This window comes from Mirounga leonina, unplaced genomic scaffold (genome assembly GCF_011800145.1).
Source record: "Mirounga leonina isolate KUSES-001 unplaced genomic scaffold, KU_Mleo_1.0 Mir_91, whole genome shotgun sequence".
NCBI classification, from domain to species: domain Eukaryota; kingdom Metazoa; phylum Chordata; class Mammalia; order Carnivora; family Phocidae; genus Mirounga; species Mirounga leonina.
In genome coordinates, this window is record NW_023270839.1 from 18,082,862 (window position 1) to 18,105,938 (window position 23,077).

The 23,077-nt window shown below is 39.2% G+C and overlaps 1 protein-coding gene across 2 annotated transcripts in view; it reads right to left on the reverse strand.

The window, feature by feature from the left end:
- Nucleotides 1-23,077, reverse strand: part of INO80 (INO80 complex ATPase subunit) — a 135,924-nt gene that overhangs the window by 44,017 nt on the left and 68,830 nt on the right. For both annotated transcript variants that reach the window (XM_034994151.1, XM_034994150.1), the window contains exons 20-25: nucleotides 22,341-22,508; nucleotides 21,991-22,124; nucleotides 20,421-20,488; nucleotides 19,630-19,723; nucleotides 18,688-18,859; nucleotides 1,710-1,850 (exon numbers count right to left, since the gene is read on the reverse strand). In XM_034994151.1, coding sequence (XP_034850042.1) covers nucleotides 1,710-1,850; nucleotides 18,688-18,859; nucleotides 19,630-19,723; nucleotides 20,421-20,488; nucleotides 21,991-22,124; nucleotides 22,341-22,508 — 777 coding nt within the window. The remainder of the gene's footprint in view (nucleotides 1-1,709; nucleotides 1,851-18,687; nucleotides 18,860-19,629; nucleotides 19,724-20,420; nucleotides 20,489-21,990; nucleotides 22,125-22,340; nucleotides 22,509-23,077) is intronic.

Here is a 23,077-nt window from a genome sequence, read left to right on the forward strand (position 1 = left end):
ATGAACCACACAACTATGAAACCTGAAGACCACTTTCTATAGAAGCAGCTGACTTTAGACGTTTTCTAGAAAAGGTGCATTTCCCTGCATTGACTTAAGCTTCAAAGACCAAAAATGCTTTGGAAGAACAGGATACATAGAAAATCTAAATACTTTTGGGCATCTGGGTGGCTCAGTCGTTAAGCGTCTGCCTTCAGCTCAGGTCATGATCCCAGGGTCCTAGGATCGAGCCCTGCATCGGGCTTCCTGCTCCGCGGGAAACCTGCTTCTCCCTCTCCCACTCCCCCTGCTTGTGTTCCCTCTCTCACTGTGTCTCTCTCTGTCAAATAAATAAAATCTTAAAAAAAAAAAAAAAAAAAGAAAGAAAGAAAATCTAAATACTTTCTATTTAGATAGCCAATATAAATCACAGCTGACAGTGGCCTGGGAATCAAGTTCATGTAGTACAGGTCAGCAGAAAGAAGGGAAGGCAGGCAGGAGTCAACAGGACTCAGTACCACCATCATCTCATTTCCATTCATCAACTTTCTTGGGACCCCCTGCCAGATTCTGACCTTAGATAACTTAATAAAGGATGCAAGCTGATGTAAATAATGACAGAAAAATATCACTAAGGAAGATTCAAAAGGCTCCACCTTCTTTAAACAGAACTGTGAACACAGCAGACCTTCTAGAATGAGTGGAGAAAACAAGGTAAAACACAGAAGGGTGAGAACGTCGGCCTCTTCAAGAGTTTTCCTGGCTAACTGAAAGATGCTCCTTAAAGCAAAAGGAAATGAGCTGGTAAGACAGAAACTTTTTCTCTGCTCTTACCACAGAGTCTGGCGCATTTCTACCCAGCCCTCTCCCTTCACATACTTGTTCAGAGTTGTAAGAGAGCTTCTGTCTAGCTCTGATCAACGACAGGAAAGAATGGGAAAGGTAAGCAGAGTAAAAAACTGCACTGTGAGAAGGGGAGCCTTTGCGGCGATGCTGAGGGCAATCACCAGAGTGCCCTGTTTTGATAAATGGAGTGTTAGGAAGGCTCTAACAGGTGCTCAATGTTGAAACCACAACAGAAACTGCTCCCAACCTGCAAATAAAACTATGACTGTTGAATGGTGAATAGAGAGCAACAGTCACTTTTCAGAGGGAACATACCTGTGAACCACAGTCTAGGCAGGGCTGCTGAGGAAAGCATGAGAACACCAGACTAAGAAGTTTCTTGATGCTGGAGTGTTATGTTTCCTTTTGTTATCTGGAGACTGCACTGAGGCGAGAAGGCCAGATCAAATCTCTCTCCCAATCTGGCCCCCTCCTCCAAAAAACCCTCAAAAGCCTCAATGCAGGTAACAAATGGCTCCCTCTCCTTTTCAAATATTCCACTGTCCCTGACCCTGCTGTTTGGTGATAATCTACCTGACAGATGGCTTGTTCCCATGGTAGTTTAGAGCCCCTGACTGAAGGAGAGGAACTACACAGGAGAGACATGGTCAGGGAAAGAAGCCGTTCTTATCTACCATGTAACAGTTCTCAAACCAACACAATTTAAAGGGAGGAGTACTGTCTTGGGAAAGCCAGGACCACGTATGTCCTCTAAATAGTGAGGATTTATGTTTCTTAAGGTCCAAACAGCTTAAAACAGTTCTGTTTAAGAAATGGATCTCTTAAAAGAGGGTTTATTCCTTCAAGTTTCATCTATTTTGTCTCTTTCCTCCTGTGGCACTTACTCGTGGACTGGCCACACACAAAAAAGATGGCAGTTCAGTGAGCAGGCAGCAACGAAGCGAGGAGGTAGCTGATCTCCGCTGATGGATGACCTGGTCTGAGTAGCCACTCACTGCTTTACAGTGGCTGCTGAAAACCAGAGACTACAAAACAGAAACGCAAATTAGTGCCACTGGCAAGTATGTTTAATGCAAGCAAAATGGAAAAAATGTCAAATATTAAACATCTGACTTAAACACATTCTTCTTAGTGAATATTAATTCTAATAAACAATAAACCAGTATTTAGAACCAAATGTATAATACAGCCAAAGCTCATGTTAATTTTAAACCATGGTTTTATTAATATACTGTAAGCCAAGTGGCATTTCTAATTCTACCTTTTTTTGGAAGAGATACTGTTAATTGTAAATAGTTAGAACATAACTTTCATTAGACAAAACAACGTATATGTGGGGGCAAGTTTGGTTCATTGGTTACACCATGGATGCAAACTCACGTCTTAAATTAAAAACATGATGGCTAACAATATTTCCTTCTAAATTTTTCTTCAAGGCCCATTTTTTTTTTTAAGTGATTTTATTTTTAAGTAATCTCTACAACCAACATATGTGGCTCAAACTTACAACCCCGAGATCAAGAGTCTTATACTCTACTTACCGACTGAACCAGCCAGGCATAAGGCACATCTGTTTAGCATCACACATGTATATTAACAGTGTATGTATAGCTGACCGTTGAAGAACATGGGTTTGAAATGTGTGGATCCACTTATACACGTTTTTTTTTTCCCAAAAATAACTCAACAATACTGTAAATGTATTTTCCTTATGATTTTATTTATTTATTTATTATTATTTTTTAAAGATTTTATTTATTTATTTGAGACAGAGAGAATGAGAGAGAGAGAGAGCGCACATGAGAGGGGGGAGGGTCAGAGGGAGAAGCAGGCTCCCTGCCGAGCAGGGAGCCCGATGTGGGACTCGATCCAGGGACTCCAGGATCATGACCTGAGCCGAAGGCAGTTGCTTAACCAACTGAGCCACCCAGGCGCCCTCCTTATGATTTTAGTAACATTTTCTTTAGCTTACTTTGTTGTAAGAATACAGTATATAACACATATACAAAATATGTGTTAACTGGCTGTTTATGTTATTGGTAAGGCTTCCTGTCAACAACAGGAGGCTGTTGGTAGTTAAGTTTTGGGGGAGTAAAACGTTATACGTGGATTTTTGACTGCAGAGAGGGTCAACATCCCTAACCCCTGCGTTGTTCAAGAGTCAACTGTAGTTCTAGCAAGGTTAGCTGTTTCATTTATTCAGTGACATCAATACAAGTGGTCAGGAAAAGAAAACAATATTGCTTTAGTTCTTTTATCTGACCATTTTTAAAAAAACAAATTCTTCATTTACATTACATTATCAATACATTTTAACAGACTAAAAGCTCATAGTAAAGCTTCAGTTTATAAGCTTTCACGAGAAAGATTTTTTAAAAGTATGGAATGTTGGGGCGCCTGGGTGGCTCAGTTGGTTAAGCATCTGCCTTTGGCTCAGGTCATGATCCCAGAGTCCTGGGATCAAGCCCCTCAACAGGCTTCCTGCTCAGCGGGGAGCCTGCTCCTCCCTTTCCTCCCCACTAGTGCCCTTTGTTGCTATCTCTGTCTCTCTCTCTCAAAATAAATAAATAAAATCTTTAAAAAATTTTTTTAAAAGTATGGAATGTTCTCGTAAAAGAATTTGTCAGTGGGATTATACTGTTCTTTACTGCAGATGCAATTCTTTCTTCAGTGCAATGTTAGACATTTTATCTTTGGATCTTCATTCTTGACTACTTCACTTTTTTTCTTTATTGTTTTCTCAGATAAGGCAGGTTGGTAACCTAAATAACCATACAGATGAAGATAATACATACACAAGGCAGGCAAATTTGTACATTGGTACAAGGTCAAGAAAACAAACTGCAAGATGAACAGTAACCAGGACTCTGTACAGAAGAATAGTTACAATTCCAGTACCAAAAGCTTCCAGGACCAAATCTCTTCAAGGCTTCTTTGTTCAGTAGGTATCTTTTCCCAAAGTAAATGGGCTCTTCAGGATCACACTTTGAGAGAAGCCATCTTAAGTTGTCTACCAGGATATGTGTATCATAATCTGCTTTCCAAAAACCGATCAGCATTTTCTGAATAATGGTCATGAACAAACTGAAAGGCCTGAACTGTTTCTAGGAGAGTTGGGCTGTCTCCAGTGGTTTCTAACCACACTGTATGGAAGTCTTTACAATGCTTTATTACAACATTAGGTCCACGTAGCTTTGACATGTTTGATATTTTCCTCTAGATGTGGATGTCCCTGTCATTACCCAGAAAAGAATTTTAACCTTCTGATAGTTTTTCAATAATATCTGCGTTCTCATCTTTATGTTGGCTAGCATCTGCATTGAAGTTCATCCGCCTCGATGTCCATTACCTTCTGAATGCCTAGTGTAAGGATCATTACAAAGATTATTAGACCAGGTATCACCCTGTTCTTCCAATACTAGATACTGGATAGGTAAGAACATACACTTAAAACAATCCTATCCTAATGCACAGATGAAGACAGTCAATCCTCTTGTTTTCTGCAAGCACATTTTCTATTATTGGTGTTAAGCACCCTTGCCCCTCCTAGGGGGTGGAGAGAAAAGAGTCTAGTTTACTGCTCATGTCATCGAGCTACAGTAGTAGTTCAGGACTGCTAGTTAGGGTGTCTACTGCCACTCAGGGGACTGAGGCAGCAGCAGTAGCTGACCTAAACACCTCTGAACTGCTTACTAACTTCTAAAGAGCAGTAACTAAGCAATGTCTCTGCCAGGGATCTCTTAAAGTCACCCTCATTTTAAGTATTCTCAAATGGCAAAATTTAACAAAGCCTGTTTCTTACTTCATTCCCAGAATATAAAGATAAAAGATGAAAGAATGAACATTTCCTTCAATTATTTTCTCTTCAACATTATAGTTATTAGTAAAAAAGAGTTACAACAGTAACTGTAGGGAGTCCTTTTAACACAGTATGTTATTTGTGACACCTTTCCGGAAAAAGTCTAATGATAATTCTATTCCCGGGGTGGTCATTCCCAAATAAAACATGTTCACTTGTCTTCCATGAGCTAGGTTAAAATGATATTCTCACTGGAAGTCATTAAAGGCAGGGTGATTTGTAGCTTTGATTTTAGATTAAAAAAAAATTCACTAGCTCAAAATGCTCATGCACAGCCTTAGCTTTAGAGAAACCCTGACCACCTCCCCAGCATATTTTACTCAGTCTATACTTTTCTACATTATTTTCTCTTAACCTTGGTTCCATCAATTCTTCCTTAGGATAGGTGGTCCTTAATACCACATTACCCACATTCCTTTCACATAATGACATGAACTACTAGACACTGCTACCTACAAAAAAATTTAATGCTTAACACAGAAGAACACAAAGGACACCTTAAACACCACTGCATAAGATGCTTGGGTGAGCAGGTGAAGGAGGGACAGAAAAGAAGTTTCATTACTGCTTTAGTCTGTTTTGGCCTAGAACAAATTAGAAAAAAGACACAGAATGTCACACTACGGGAGACATGATTTGGTTATGATGTGGGCACACATCTGCTGTTCTGTTGTCCCTTCCTCATGCTCTTGAGGGTCTTCATTACCCTGTAGGCACTGGCAGCTATATGTGTCTTGCTACCAGAACGACAACATGCACATAGCAGAGAAGTTAAGCTTTTGTCTTTTGGCACTATACAAAAGTCTCAGTGGAAAATCAGTAGGGCAGGAAGATAGGCCCCACACCTGTGAACTTCTTGCCACAGTATAGCACAGAAAACACACACATGTTTTTCCCCTCAGATATAGACTTACCCACTTAACAAGGGGCCATACTTTATTCTCCACGTCTTGTTTAAAATTAAAAGGAACATTTATGTTACCATTAGGTCTTCATTACTCAAATTAATTTTCTGCTTTTGTTCTTAAAGAATACATCAAACATAGGTATAGAGAAAAGGTCTCACTTTATTATTATTATTATTTTGCTTTTTAAGCTTTTATTTTAATTCCAGTTAGTTAACATACAGTGTTATATTAGATTCAGGTGTACAATATAGTGATTCAACATTTCCATAAATCACCCGGTGCTGTCACGACAAGTGCACTCCTCATCAACCTTCCCCCAACCCCCTTCCCCTCTGGTAACTGTCAGTTTGTTCTATAAAATTAAGAGTCTGTGAGGAAAGGTCTCACCTTAAATGAAAGGGTGTAGTGTTTATAGATCAACTGCTAGACTAAATGGATTCTATTTTCAGGTATTTTAAGTGACCAAACAAAAAGAGAGAAAATAAAGCACAGAAAAACCCTGAATACAATGGCTTCCCAGAGTTTTCCACAAGGGGCGTTGGCAGCTTTCATGATCTCAGGAAATAATAACATACATGAATACTCTAGTTGCAAATTAACATTTAGCAGATGAGCTTTTTAAAACCTCCTGTTTGGGATTCTTCATCAATAGCCAGTCAAAGCTCTCTAAGCATAAAATAGAGAACAGTGTTTAAAACTTAAATACACACCACTCTTTTCAAAAACAATTCTTTATGTTTAGATCCTTTTGCATATTTTAAATTGCAAAATCTGAACTGCCCCCAATTTTTATGACCTAGCTCACAAAAGCTGTGGAGTATGTAAAGCTTTTGACACACATGATGCCTAAGTGGCTATTACCATGACAACAGTTCCACTGAGACAGATACAGGAGATGGAATCAATGCTGGTACAGGTTTCCCTTGCTACCCGAAAGTAGAGAATTCCTCTGAAAACTTTTGTAAGCTGAAATAGCATAAAGCAAAGAAGCAATTACAATTAAACTCTATGGAAAAATTTTTGAGCATTCCCAGACCCCCCAAAATCGCTTTTCCGATACCTTAGGACACGCCTTGCTAACGGATGCACAAAATAAACTGAGATACAGCACAGACGCACACAGACATGGCTGAAAGCTATGGCAGCTGGATGCTGAGTCTAGTGCCTGGGCAGGGAGCTGGGCCGTGCCGCTCTCACTGCTCTGGGGCACAGGGCTCTGTAAGGGCTCCATGCCAAACAAATGCTGAATGCTACTTCCGTAGCTTTTTGCCTTTTTTTGGAAAAAGCAAAAGTCCTCTCAGATCTCTTTTGAGTAGTGAAACAGGTATGAATGTAGGTCCTTCTTAAAAGCCAAATGGCATAACCGTGAACTTTTGAAAAGAGAGGGACACCCTGTACTCTGCTTCTGCCAATCATCATAAAATCTGCTTTGCCTCCCCAAAAGATGACTACATGGTATATATCCTACAGATTCTGGATTTTCTTTATTCTTCTAAGCAAAACAAGATTAAAATATGTGTGAAACTTGTATTCTTTAACCCCTACAAAACTGTACAAGAAAGGAGCTCTGCCCAGAGCTCACAGTGGGGTAGGAGGTGTGTGAGATTGAATTTATGAAGAATTTGAACTACTTTTCCTTCTTAAAATTCTCACCAGTACAGCCGGGTGGAACACAATAAAATTCAGTGGAACACAGTGAATCATGCCGGCTTTTGTTTCACAAGTATCATAAGAGAAAAAAATATCAGACAAGCATTCATGTCAAGTAAGAGAGTTTAAAAGACCCTAAACTTTGTTTAAAACACCTCTAAATGTCATCCGATCTGTATCCTTAGCCTAGTTCCTTAGTTCCTTCATGTGTATTTATCATCCCAAAGCCAGTATTATGAGAATAGTACTTCCTTGAACTCTGTAACACAGAATTCGAACCTAACATTCACTGCAGAGAACAAGGGTTTTACAGGCACCCCTGGGAAAAAAGCTTCTCACTGTCCAGATTCATTCATATCCACGGTGGGAAAGAAGGAGGTGAGGACTGGGTTAGACCGCTGGATGACTCAGTAGTATGGGATCTGAGATAGCTTACCAGGAACAAAATGACAACATGTAGCTAAGTCAACACTCATTACCTGTCTTCCCAGAGGAATAAGAACAAAGCCTTTACCTGGATCCAATGATAGGAAGCTGTATTTAGGAGACAGGCTGCTGGAACAATAATTACTACTCTTCATAAAACAAATAAAGGCACAGTGAAGAATGAAGAATTTTCTGCAATAAGAGGACAAAGCTGCATGTGGAAAAATTAATTCAAAGCTTATTTGGTAGCTTTAAAGGAATTTTATGGGGCGCCAGGGTGGCTCAGTTGTTAAGCATCTGCCTTCGGCTTAGGTCATGATCCCAGGGTGCTGGGATCGAGCCCCATGTCGGGCTCCCTGCTCAGCGGGGAGCCTGCTTCTCCCGTTCCCCCTGTTTGTATTCCCTCTCTCGCTCTCTGTCAAATAAACAAACAAAATCTTTAAAAAAAAAAAAAATAAAGGAATTTTACTTGAAATTATTATTTGAATAGTACAAGAGAAAGAATTCTACACTTGCTTCCAATTTTAGCATTTCCCGTGGTCTTTGCTCTCAGGTCTATCCACTCAAGAATAACCCCAAGGGTGCCTGGCTGGCTCAATCAGTAGAGCATGCCACTCTTGACCTCTCAGGGTTGTGAGTTTGGGCCCTATGTAGGGGGTAGAGATTACCTAAAAAAAAGGGGGGGTGCCTGGGTGGCTCAGTCATTAAGTGTCGGCCTTCGGCTCAAGTCATGATCCCAGGATCCTGGGATCGAGCCCCACGTCAAGCTGGCTCCCTGTTCCGCGGGAAGCCTGCTTCTCCCTCTCCCACTCCCCCTGCTTATGTTCCCTCTCTGGCTGTGTCTCTCTGTCAAATAAATAAATAAAATCTTAAAAAAAAAAAAAAAAAGAATAACCCCAAACTTCATCTTTAAAAACTGATCTTGAACATGGAATCACTTGTATATTCTTCCATCAAAACTTTGTTGTTTTTTTTTTTAAAGATTTTATTTATTTATTTATTTGAGAGAGAGAGAGAGAGAGAGAAACAGCATGAGAGGGGATAGGGTCAGAGGGAGAAGCAGGCTCCCCGCTGAGCCAGGAGCCCGACGTGGGACTCGATCCCAGGACTCCGGGATCATGACCTGAGCTGAAGGTAGTCGCTCTGAGCCACCCAGGCGCCCAAAACTTTGTTGTTTTAAAGGTTTTATTTTTTTAAGTAATCTCTACACTCAATGTGGGCTCAAACTCACAATGTCAAGAGTGGCACGCTCCACTGGCTGAGCCAGCCAGGTGCCCCACTTCCATTAAAACTTTGAAACAAAATTTGTATTTACTTTGCATAGTAAAATAAGCCTATTCCACTTTTTAGGACCACAAAAGAAAGCAAAGCAAAGAGCTGGAGAAATAGCATCTCTTTATAAATAATCAAGGTTACCTAATCAGAATTAAGTTGGCAAATCAAATGAACATGCAAGATACAGAATACAACACAGACTGCAATGAAAAAAATTTTGCTTACAAGGACTTAGAGCTTATGAGCAATGAATTCCTGCTGAAGATGAAAGCCAGACATTTTCCTGTATTTAATGTCCTCCCCAGCTGAAGTTTGTTGTGGCTAATAAAATTGTGAAGAAGATGAGTGACAGAGTGTAGGGAGAGATACCAACATCCTTTAATCAATTTAAGAACATTTATGATGTCACAGTCAGAACCCATCAATAGCCTAGGCCAAAATCTCAGAACTAGGAATACCACAACAAACTTTATAATGAAATAACTAATTTAAAGGTATCAGCCCAGCAGTTAAGAGGCTCTGGTCATTTTAAGATACGTTCACAAATTCTTTGGTAACTTTCTCTTCAAAAGGCAGAACCTAGTTCCTTCCCCCCCCTCTCCTAGCATGACTCCCGAAACTAGATCATAAAAGGCACTGTGCCTCTTCCTTGCTTGCCCCCCACCCCCCATCACTTATCCTGGGGAAAGCCAGCTGCCATGTCATGATACTCAAGCAGCCCCATGGAAAAGTCCACATAGCAAGGAACTGAGGCCTCCAGCCAATAGCCTGCATCAACTTCCTAGGCATGTAAGCAAGCTAGTTTGGAAGTAAATCCTATGGCTCTAGTCAATCTTTCAAATAACTGTAACCTTAGCTGACGGGAACTTTGTAAGATTTTCTGAGCTAGAACCACCTACCTAAGTTGCTCCCAAGTTCCTGATCAAGAGAAACTGCAGGGCTAAAATAACTGACATACAATATAATCAATGAGTGACCAAACAAGTTACCAATCCCACATTTCTTAAACTCCAAGGGAATGTTAGAACTCTTCACAAAATTCTATTTTAAATACTGATGTTGTAATTTTAGGCTGGGGGACATTCCCTCAGATGAGAATACACACCAAGTTCCAAAGGGAAAACCAACACAAATACAAAGCACCACTATTAAGTCATTCAGGAAACATTTACTTTTTTGTGCACAAGACCGCAAAGACAAGAGGGACTATATAAAATGTCCAAACACCTGAACTGTGTTCTCACTTGGGGAAGAAAAAGGAATGATAAAAAAATAAAAATAAAAAATAAAACGACAGAACGGCTTAGTAACACTTCTTCTTTTTTTTAAAAAAGATTTTATTTATTTATTTGACAGAGAGAGAGACAGTGAGAGAGGGAACACAAGCAGGGGGAGTGGGAGAGGGAGAAGCAGGCTTCCCGCGGAGCAGGGAGCCCGATGCGGGGCTCTATCCCAGGACCCTGGGATCATGACTGAGCCGAAAGCAGAGGCTTAATGACTGAGTCACCCAGGCTCTTTCTTTTTTCATGTTAAGCTTAGTTTCAGAGCTTCTAGAAATAGTGAAACTTTCTCTGTGGAAGAGAGTACCTTTCCATTAATTAATTTCCATTAATACCGTTCTACCAGTATTCACTGGAGTTTTCTACCATATAAAAAAAAAGGGTAGTTAACCACTTTGCAATCCCACCAATTCTCTCTCTTGCATGTTCAATTTCCTTCTTCGTGGGCTTTTTCCATTTTAGTCTTCAAATCTGAGTCTCCTCTCCCCTACAAATTCAACTTTGACTTAAACCCAGTGTCCCTCCTTAAATACCTCCCTATTCTTCTTTTTAACTGTCACACTTCATTTAATACTTCATGTGCTCTCCACACTTTCTTATAATTTTTTTTTTTAAAGATTTTATTTATTTATTTGACAGAGAGAGAGATAGCGAGAGCAGGAACAGAAGCAGGGGGAGTGGGAGAGGGAGAAGCAGGCTTCCCGTGGAGCAGGGAGCCCGATGTGGGGCTCGATCCCAGGACCCTGGGACCATGACCTGAGTCGAAGGCAGACGCTTAACGACTGAGCCACCCAGGCGCCTGCTCTCCACACTTTCTAACCAGAATCTCTCTCCCTGTAAATCCCTGCATCTGGGCCTTCTGTGTTCTATCTACACTCACAACAACAAAAGCTACTAATCTCGTCCCTGTGTATTTGCTTTAAACTTAATATAGAATTTATCATTCTCTTGGATCTTCTCTTGAACTCTGGGTTTTGGAAGTGATTCCTTCACTGACAATGCTCATCCATATCAAATCAATCAAGAGTCCCTTGACCCTTTCTTTAAGATTTATTTATTTATTGGGGGGGCGGGCAGGCAGAGGAAGAGGAAGAGAGAGTCTTAAGTAGACTCTGCATGGGGCTTGATCTCATGACCCAGATATGACAAGCAGAAATCAAGAGTCGGGGGCTTAACCAACTGTGCCACCCAAGAGCCCCATTGACCCTTTCTCTATAATCGTTCAGTTACTACCATTTCTGTTGAGTCCTTAGTACTTGATACTTGCAACCTTGTTTAACAGACTCCTTAATATGGACCCCCGGTGTCTCATCTTTCATGACACCACACTCTGAGATTAATCTTCATCAAATACCAATAACCGAGATCCCCACCGGTGTGCTCAGTGATCTGAGTGATTAAATGGCCTTCGTGAAACTGGCTATCAGATTACTCCTTCCAATGGCTTGACAGTAGCCGCCAAAAGTTTGTTTCCCCAAGACTACAACTATAGCATCTATGTAGTAACACAAGCCAAAAAGAGGCTGAAACTCCTGGTTTAATATCTAAACCCCAACAGACTGGCATTTAAAGACTCCTACAACTTACCTTAGTAGCCCTTTCTTTTGTTTAGCTCCAGTGTTTAACTTGGAATATCCTTCCTCCTACCCAGATCCCTATCACTTGAAGTTCAACTTAAACAACACCATTTTAGGCACCTGGGTGGCTCAGTCGGTTAGGTATCTGCCTTTGGCTCGGGTCATGATCTCAGGGTCCTGGGATCAAGCCCCACATCGGGCTCCCTGCTCAGCTGGGAGTCTGCTTCTCCCTCTCCTTCTAATAAATAAATAAAATCTTAAAAAAAAAAAAAAAATAACACCATTTCTATAACAACTTCTTTGTCCATTTCAATCTAAGGTGATTTCCCATTCTGAACTTTACCACTAATCATCCACTACCAATCTGGCAATTAATCATGTCTTCTTTCAATTTTTGAGTCATTTTTGTTTTTAAAGTCTTTCTAAGAGGCGCCTGGGTGGCTCAGTTGGCTAAGCGTCTAGCTCTTGGTATTGGCTCAGGTCATGATGTCAAGGCCGTGGGACTGAGCCCTGTGTCTGGCTCCACACTCAGCTGGGAGTCTGCTCAAGATTCTCTCTCTCTCTCTCTCTCTGCACCCCCCCCCACCCTGTGCTCTCCTTCTCTCAAATAAATAAATAGATATTAAAAAAAAATAAAAAACGAAGTCTTTTTAAGTTTGTCTGTTTTTACTACATGCATGAATGATTTTTCAAACCAGAAAGCAGGGACCATGACTGTTAACACACCTTGCCCACAGCAGACACTGCTGACTAACAGGTTGGTAAACAACATTAATTACATATGCTCTCTGTGGGAGTAGACTGACATTGAGAGGAGGTGATTCTAAAGGTAGTCTGACCAGCAGAAAAAAGGAGCATCAGAGAACCCCTGATCATTAAGCCAATACCAAATTCTACCACCAGAGATTCATTCAATCAATAAATCAGTTCTTCTGACATATAGAATGATGCACCCATTCACTCCAATTGGCCTTGGTCCTGAACAATTAAAAACAGCATGAAGAGGGCACCTGGGTGGCTCAGTTGGTTAAGCGACTGCCTTCAGCTCAGGTCATGATCCTGGAGTCCCGGGATCGAGTCCCACATCAGGCTCCCTGCTCGGTGGGGAGCCTGCTTCTCCCTCTGACCCTCTCCCATCTCGTGCTCTCTCTCAAATAAATAAATAAAATCTTAAAAAAAAAAAAAAAAAAACCAGCATGAAGAAAGAGAGAAGGGTGTGTGAAGAAAAAGGAGTACTTCCCCCAGTAAATACTGGGTCCTCCCCTCTATCACCATTCCTTACTCAATTAGGCTTCTTTTACTATCCAGACTAGTGGTCTACAAAGTAAGCTTCATATGCAAGATTCACAAGGTAAATAATATTAACATGTTAGGCTAAGTGTATCATTTTAAAGAAAATAATACACAGGTATAGTCAAAATGGATTAAACATATTTTAGTAATGGGGACATAACCAAAAAATTGAGGGACCAGTGGCCTATATATCTACAATGTTGAAGAGTTTAAAATAAGATTTATGAGCTGATTCTAAAATTTACATAAGAATGCAAAGAGCTAAGAACAGCCAAGGCAATACTGAAGGAAGATGAAGCTAGAAAATCTGTGCTACCAGTGATCAAGACTTATTATGAAGCTATAGTTCATACAGGGTGGTACTAGTTCAAGGATAGACAAATGGACCAATGTAACAGAAAAGAGCCCAGAAACAGACCCATACACGTACAGCTACCTATTTGGCAAAAGTGATGCTGAGGGCAGTAAGGATGGTCTTTTCGATAAACGGAGCTGGGTAAAATCTCTATCTATATGCAAAAAAAAAAGACAATCCTTAAAAAACAGACTAAAAAACCACCACAATTCCCTGTAGATTGGAATATGAAAGGTAAATAAAAAAAAAACTTATGGAGAAAAATATAGAGGATTACCTTCATGACCTTTGTATGTAGGCAAAGATTTCTTCAACAGGACACAAAAATGCTAACTATTTAACAAAAGACACCACTGAGAATGCAAAAGTAAGCTACAGAGTAGAATATAATCTGCAATACATAAGGACTACAAATCACTACGAAAACACAGACAGCCTCATAGAAAAATAAGCAGTATCTTGAATAAGAATTCATAAAGGAGGTTATCCAAATGGCTAATAAGCATTAGGAAAGGTATTCAATATCATTAGTCATAAGAGAAATGTAATTTAAAGCCACACAGAAAGGCTACTAAAATGAACAAATAATACAACATTCTGGCAAGGATGTGGACCAACCAGAACCTCTCATATGCTGTTAATGAGAGTGAAAACACTGGTGCAACTGTTTGAATTTTCACTAAAAGATCTGTACGGTAATACAACAGTAGTATTTGTAACAAGAGAAACTAGGAATCACCCAAATATTTGCCCACAGTAACTCTTGGGAAGGCAAGGCAGTGGAGAGGAAAAGTGAATGGAAGTGGACGTAAGGGACTTCTGGAGTAGAGTTCCAGTAGTGTTTGTGAAGTAACTCAGCTGTATGTACACTTAACGATTTGTGTACTTTCCTATATGCATGTTAATATCTCTAGAAGGACAGCCAACACAACAAAAGAGAAGATATAAAAAGTTTTATATGCTATACTTATTATTTCTCTCTAATCTACTTGGCTTGTTGTGTACTAAAGCAAAGCAAATGCTCATTTTTTCAGAATCAAGTTAGCTGCTTCTTAGAATCATGAGTTCAAATAGTTGCTAATTAATTCTCTTAGAAAAAAAATTTTTTTTTTAACTTCCCTAATAACTTCGTTAGGGTACTGGTTATCACTCACGAATTTTCTTCCTACTCCCACAATCTTTAAAGATGGACTCCACATTTATGTCAGTCCTTTTCTAATCTTTCAAGGCTTTTCGCATCCTTCCTAAGTTTGTAATTCACCATTTGAATTACAGCAAATATCTCAAGTTATACTGTCAGGACATTTACTGAAAATAGTAAGCATACTTAGTTATAAGTCTATTTCCTGTGAAAACAAAAAACTCTGATTCCACAGTAGTAGGGTTCCTATTTAAACAAAGTGGTCTTCCACAGGATTTGTAAATTATATTAACAATGCCAGAACTGCTTTTTTAGACCTCAAAAACAGCAAACAAGTCTTATCAGTAATGATAGGCACAAAGCAAACATAATGAATTTATCCCACACATAAGAGCCCAAGACCTTATATTTAAAACCAACTGAAAAACATCAGCACAACAGATAATTATTACATTGAACTCTTAGCACTGTTAACTAATAATATTTGACGTTTTCTTTTTAAAAAAGACTCATTTTTGTCAATTTTTTTTTAAATGAAAAACTGGCAGGATCAGAGTAGACTATGAAATTTCAAAGTGTGGTTTTGATGTCTGTATGTATGCTAAAATTATCATGCGTTTTAAGTTTTAACTTTTATATTCTTAACTAATGAGTTTTGGAAATCTTTTTTTTTTTTTTTAAAGATTTTATTTATTTATTTGAGACAGAGAGAATGAGAAAGAGAGAGCACATGAGAGGGGGGAGGGTCAGAGGGAGAAGCAGACCCCCCGCTGAGCAGGGAGCACGATGTGGGACTATCCAGGGACTCCAGGATCATGACCTGAGCCGAAGGCAGTCGCTTAACCAACTGAACCACCCAGGCGCCCTGGAAATCTGTTCTAAAAGATTAGGTGTCCAAAATTTCATTCTCTACTCTTCTTTGCATAACAGACAAAACCAATGTTCTCTAGATAAATTAGATAAGTGTTTCTTGACTAAGAAAAACTCAGTTCAGAGAAACCAGTGTGAGAAATAGGACAGTAGTGGTGACAGGCACCTTCTAACAAAGCCATTCTTGGGGGGATAGTTCCCATAATAAACTACTTTGCTCAAGTTTGGATCAGCTGGGTTCTTTCAAAATTAATTATCTTTATTTATACCATCTTTGAATACCAGGGATATAACAGGTAGATACCAGAATATACTAAGACAGAGATGGACCTTGACTACTAACTAGAAGTCAGGGTAACTACACAGTGAAATGTGCATTCAGCTCTCTGAGCAATTTCTGAAAGTGAGACTCTTCCTTAAGTTCCAAATGTCAGTTTCGTTCTTTTGACTATTAAAAAGAATGATCGAGAATCTTCTACATGGTGACTCTATTTATCTAGTCCTCTGACTATCCTAATATTATGAGGTCATATAATGCTGTATTTTTCAAACTGATTAGTGAGGGTCATGAAATCATTTTTTAGTAGGTTCTAACTAACATTAAGAAAAAAAAGAACTAAAAAAAAATCAGAGTACATTGTACATGAAGGTTAAGTATAGTCTTGTGAATATTTTGTTATAAAAATTTATGTATGTATATGTAGTATTTCGTGTATCTACATACTTAACAGGTGGTGATAAAAAAATATTCTTAAAAAAATATTCTTGAGTTATGGTCACACTTCAAAAGCCACAGATATAATGGGCTTTATTATACTTTTATTAATTGTTACATATGAGGTCTCAACAAAATAATTCTTTATTCAGAAGTTAGGTCAATCTTTAAGACTAGATATCATATAAAGACCATTCTGCTTAGTTGAAAGCAACAATTTCTTATAACAGATTAATAAACTCTGGCAAAATACACTGCCTGGTTGATATTTTAATATATACATGTTGGAGGTAAGGATGATGAGACCAAAAGCAGAGCAGTGTTTCTACATACACAGAATTAGCTTTCAGCTACCCCTGACCTACTGGTTGTGTACGTGGTAAGCCCCTATGAGAGCAAATGTCCATTCACAACATGAAATAAAATTAAAGAGGAAATGAAAGTGAATCTAACTTCAATTAGATAACCTTACAGATTTCACTACCAACTTCCCATAAGGCACATGACCCACATCTGAATTTCTCAGGAAATTCATTAATTGATACAAGGACCTCACTGAACAGATACAATGAATATACTACTGTATTTTCAGAAAGCAGAAGAATACAAATAAGGGAAAGAGGATCTCTGAGTGTTAAGAAAGTTGCAGGTATCTATATAAGAAGGCATAATAAACCCTTAGGAGAACGGTGCTTCCTGTACCAAAGTAAAACTAGCAACAACTTGGGGCGCCTGGGTGGCTCAGATGGTTAAGCGTCTGCCTTTGGCTCAGGTCATGATCCCAGGGTCCTGGGATCGAGCCCCGCATCGGGCTCCCTGCTCGGCGGGGAACTTGCTTCTCCCTCTCCCTCTACTGTTCCCCCTGCTTGTGCTCTCTTGCTCTCTCTATCAAATAAATAAATAAAATCTTTAAAACAAAACAAAACAAAACAAACTAGCAACAACTTCTAACTATAGTAATATAAATTACCAAATGTAGGTGGACCAGTCTATAGGAAGTTAAGCAACTCTTGACCAGTTACAGCAATATTTCACCAGATGGAAGTCACCCCATCACCACTGACTACATTATTCCAACAGGACTGGAACCTAATTCTATTCTCCTTTTTGCATTACCGATCTTCTCTCCAGAGTCCAAAAAAGCACATGGAGCAATGTTTGAGAAACCAATTTGGAAAACAGAAGGAAGTCATATGAGTTCTTCAGTGTACAGGGGACAAATACCAGATCCCACCAAAGAATATCCAGCATTCAATAGCAATTAACTGTAAGACTAATGACCCACTAAATTTTTTAAAGGACACAAGGAAAATGCCCTGCCTTCTTAACTTTTAATTTTCTTGAAGGACCGTAACATGTAAATATACAAATCTCTTTTCAAAACTCTCCAGTGTTACCATTTCAATCTGAATAAAATCTAAATCCTTGCAAGACCTGATGATGTCCTTATGATCTGGACCTACATCTACAACGTTATTTCCTGTCACTTTCTCTCTTACCTACTCTATAATGGCCAGAACAATTATATGAAAAAGTGTTCAACATCATTATTTTTCATGGAAATGCAATTTAAAATTGAGATAAAGCGGTAACACTACAAATGCAACAAAATGGACTGACAATATCAGGTATAGGCAAGGATGATGAACAGCAGCAAACTTCTCACATTTTGAGTAGGAGTATAAATTTCTAAAACCATTTTGGAAAAAGGCTTGGAAGGGGCTACTAAATCTAAACATACATATACCTGATGATACAGCAATCTCATTCCTAGATATAAACCCCAAAGAAATTAGTGCTTACATTTACCAAAAGACATGTACAAGAATATGCAATGCACTTTTATTTACAATAGCCCTCAAATGGAAGCAACCTAAATATCCACCAACAGTAGCACAGGTTAATAAATTGTGGTCTATTCAGACAATGGAATACTTCATAGTATTACAAAAGAATGCTACAATGCAACATGGATGAATCTCACAGACATAATATTGAGGGAAAGAAGCTGGACACAAAAGTGCACATACTGGATAATTCCATTTACATTAAGGTCAAAACCAGGCAAAAATAATCTGTGGTGATGGAATAGTTGTTTTGTTGGTTTGTTCTGAAATGGAGGTATTAAATGGGAAGATGCATGAGGGAGACTTCTAGGTGCTGGAAATGTTCTATACCTTAATCTAGGTATAATCTAGTAGTTATGTAAGTGTATCCACATGGATAATTTCGAAGAGTTGTACATTTAAATTCCATGTAATTTACAGTAAAATTATATACAAAATACATATTAAATATACACACATGCACAAACACGCCCCCATACACATACAAAATGTCTATGAAGTGATAGTGAGTTATAACTCAGTACACTGCTCCCACTCCTCTAGGAACTTGTGGCTCCATGAGGCCATCACTGACTTTATTATGACTTTATTATTACTTTTACTGACGCAAAGAGAAGGGAAGTGAGTACTACATCACGGATAGCTGATGGTGAAGTAAGTGCTTACCTTTAACAAAGGGCAGCTGCAAAGGTTGGGAAAGGAGAGTGGAAAATTAACCCCAAGAAGGAAATCCTTGTTTCTCAGATATCTCTGCTGGCTCTCCCCTTCTGGCTCTCCCCAGGAGCGCAGCTGATGGAGCCTGTAGGAGGCTTTCAGAGACAGGAAAAGAGCTAACCATCTGAAACAGACCACAGCAGACATGCTTATTCAGTGCTCCATGGAGGTTTGAGGGTAGTTCAGAGCAGTGAGGAACCTTGTCTTTCATTCATGTGTCTCTTTTGTACATCTTGAGCATTTTAGAAACAGTTCTTTCCTACTTTCAGATAAAGCCATTTCACACTTCTCTTCTATAAATTGTCTTTGGCATGACTTGGTTTGCTACTATGAAAACTAAAATCCTCCATAAAGCTCCACTCAGTGTTAAAGAATATCTAACTCTATCACAAAAATTCTATTATAAAAACATCCTCATATTAGGGAGACAGCCTTTTCTAACAAGGTCACTGTTTATTACATAAATACAAAATAATAACATAAGTGAAAACCATTATTCCAAAGGAAAAGAACACAGAACTAAGTTTCCCAGAATAGTTAAGGCAGGCTATGCTGCAATCACTACCAAGTAAAGGACTCACTAGCCACACTCTGCCTGCAGAAGCAAATACAACATAGGAGACTAACTAGAAATTAAGGAAACTTAAAGACCTTCTGGTAGCATTTGGGGGTTGAGCCTAAATAATTTTTACTTAAGGTATATCATGAAGCATCATGCAATTATTAAATGATCAAAAGAAAATTATGATTCCCTTATAAAAATTTTTACTCTTAACGAGAAAAAAATAAGAGGCTTGCTAAGATAATACAATATTAAGTATTTAGTTTCACAGTTCAAACTCTCTCTCTGTTTATTCCCAACTGCTCTCTCATCAAATTAAGCAAACTTCTCACCTGGCCAAAAGTCCCTGAAGCATGAGGTTTGCCATTTCTGCTGGAGATACATCAATAAAGCGAAGGAAGGAGAAACAGCTTTCTTCATTAACACCTGGAATATCAAAGGACAAAGTTAAACCCAACACTAAGCCAAGAGATAATAGTCAACTAAAGCTACTAAACTGCTGTCTTTTTATTTAAGAATGAAAAGATATCTAAAGGTTTCCACCCAGCCACTATGATGGAAGTCAGGGTGTCATATTTTTGTACTACAATTGCAAGTGGGAGAGGCAGACCTATGAGATATGGCATACATGGACCAGAGGGGAGTTGGCTCATCAGCTGCCTTTGGGCTTTTTGGATCCTTGGCTAATCACCTTTCTCTTTTTATCACGGAAGGAAAAAGAAAAGTATAAAGTTAGAAGATTCTGAAACTTTGCCTAATACCAGGGACAATGCTCAAAGGTAAGCTGCTCCTTTCCCTTAGACTAAGGATGAAGGAACTAAGTCACATTAATGAAAGTCCAGCATTGTCTCTGTCAAGTTTCAAGGGTGTAAGAAACTCTTAAGAGGCAGGTATAAAATAAAGATGGAAGGTCAATGTAATAGTTGTTAATTGCTTCCTGTTATAGCCACAAATCATAGCATCTATAGATGAAGACAACTAATTTACTTAAAGCTTATCAAGACTTATTTAGATCCAGCATGCAGGCAAAACCACTGCTAGTTGAGTATCAGTCATTCAGCAAAACAAAGACCATTCTGGTAAACCCTGGCATAATTTCTTTCCCCAAAATCAAAACACCTACCTTTTCTGTGAAAGAGAGACTGCTGGATATAGTCTGGTGCAAATGGAGAAAGAAGAACCCTTAACCACCTGTAAAATCAGTAAATAAAATAAAATAAATCCAAATATAAAAATATTGGGAACTAGATTAGAGGTCCAAAACTAAAAAGAATCTTTTAGATTTCAAACTGTTTTCTACTTTAAAGAGGTCTGTTGCCTTATTACCAGGCAAAAATCATGGCATAAATGTCAGACAGTACTAAGTAATTAATATAGATATAAGAAAGTAATACAAGTTCAAAGTGGTCTCATTTCATTTCAGAGAATCACAATTCAAAGCTCTAAGTTACCATATACCATATGAAACAAACAGCACTATAGCTCTGGTCTGTTTCCCCCTGCCCATCTGGTTGAGTAATAGTCTGGAGCTATCACAGACTATTTTTTTAAAAATATTTATTTATTTATTTGAGAGAGAGAGAGAGAGAGAGAGAGAGAGAGAGAGAGAGTGGGAGCAGGGGCAGGGGGAAAGGGAGAGGGAGAGAATCTCCAGCAAACTCCTAGCTGAGCGGGGAACCCGACATGGGGTTTGATCCCATGACCCTGCGATCATGACCTGATCTGAGATCAGGAGTCGGACACATAATCGACTGAACCACCCAGGTGCCCCACAGACAAAGAAGTCTTAAAATTAAACCCAAGGGGTGCCTGGGTGGCTCAGTCATTAAGTGACTGCCTTCGGCTCAGGTCATGATCCCAGGGTCCTGGGATCGAGCCTCACATCGGGTTCCCTGCTCCGTGGGAAGCCTGCTTCTCCCTCTCCTACTCCCTCCGCTTGTGTTTCCTCTCTCGCTGTGTCTCTCTCTGTCAAATAAATAAAATCTTAAAAAAAAAAAAAATTAAACCCAAGAAATGTGTCTCAACTTCAGTTTCATTAGGCTAAATATTGTTGATGATTATTTTGGTAATGCTGCTTATATTATTTCTCTACAGAAAGAACTTTCTAAATCCATGATTCTCAAATGTTGATGTACACAAGAATCCTTTGGGAGCTTGTTAAAAAAAATCCAGGAGCCAGGGATAGCCTCATTCCCAAGTGTAGAATGGACCTACACACATTTTCTGAATGGAACTGGTCTCTAGCGTATTATATTAACAACCACTTCACCTTTAACCAAATCTGTCACTGCTGATTCTGGCAGGAAGGTAAATTTGATTAATCTGAAATCCAATCAGTTCTCCCACAAGTGCTATTGCAAGTATAAAATAAGCCACCGCAAAACAATTTCAGTACTAGAGCAGAGACATATGATGATCTCTCTTGGTACAAGTACACATTTGCACACACGTGCACATTTCTCAATCAGAAAAGCAACCAGAAGTGGCTAGAGCTATTAAGGTCATCCAATTAAACCCCGATACTGCACAGATTCCTACCACAACGTTCCCCAATAAATAGGTGTCCACCTTATACTTAAATACCTCATTGTTGGGGAACTCAAACACTCTCCACTAAACCCCAAAATCACTAAGCCACAAAACCCCAAATTACAAAAACACCCTAGAGTGAACAGATATTAATATGTGCTCACCTGTCACGTGAATGGTTGAAGACCCTGATCTGTCCATGACGGTAGATAAACTTTGAAATCTGGTATGGCTTTAAGGAAATATGAAATGGAGACCAAGTTTCTTGTCGTTCAAATAACTCTGGGTGATTACACACCTAAGAGGAAGGAAAATGACAAGACACCACTGTCATGTGCAGACATCACTCTCAGAAATCATGGGGAATCCCAAACCCTGAATGTTTGCTTTTGTGAATATATACTTTCTCATTTCCTCTCTTTTTAATAAATAGCCTTTATCTGACCTAGGTTAGAGCCTTCTTCTTGAAATGGGTTAATGAGACAACTCCAAGGCAGCTGACCTAAAATCTTACCTTCCTAAACTGCATGACCAGATTCATGAGGCTGCTGGTGGTGGTCTGTGCTTGCTGGGTAGAGCCCATAGAAGACTGCAATAAATCCTCAATAGAAATTTTGTTCTTTAGTGCCTGATACAGAAGCTTCTGTCGGCTGGTCAGCTGGCAATACATGAGAATCTCAATCTAAAAATCAATAAGGATATTTATATTTTGAAAACCAGTTTCTAAGAGAAATCAGTATCAGCCTAAGAAACACATGCAAGCCAGATTATGACTGAACAGACAATATACCTATCTCTAGAAACTCAGTATCTCTATAAGCCTGGGATGTGGCTGATTATCCAGAAAAATATTCTTTTCTTGACACTCTTCCCTGTCACTCACTTTACATGCTGTCCCTGAGAAATCTCTTCCATTTTCAATAGCACCAACTGCTATCCATTGCAGTGACTTGCAAAAATATTTTCCCTACCATTCCCAGCCCCATATTTTTTCTTTTCTTTTTTTTTTTAAGATTTTATTTATTTATATTCATGAGAGACAGAAAGAGGCAGAGGGGGAAGCAGGCTCCATGCTGAGCAGGGAGCCTGACATGGGGCTCGATCCCAGGACCCTGGGATCATGACCTGAGCCGAAGGCAGTCGCTTAACGACTGAGCCACCTAGGCGCCGCAATAAATAAAATCTTTAAAAAAAAAAAAAGAAAAGGGGCGCCTAGGTGGCTCAGTCGTTAAGCGACTGCCTTCGGCTCAG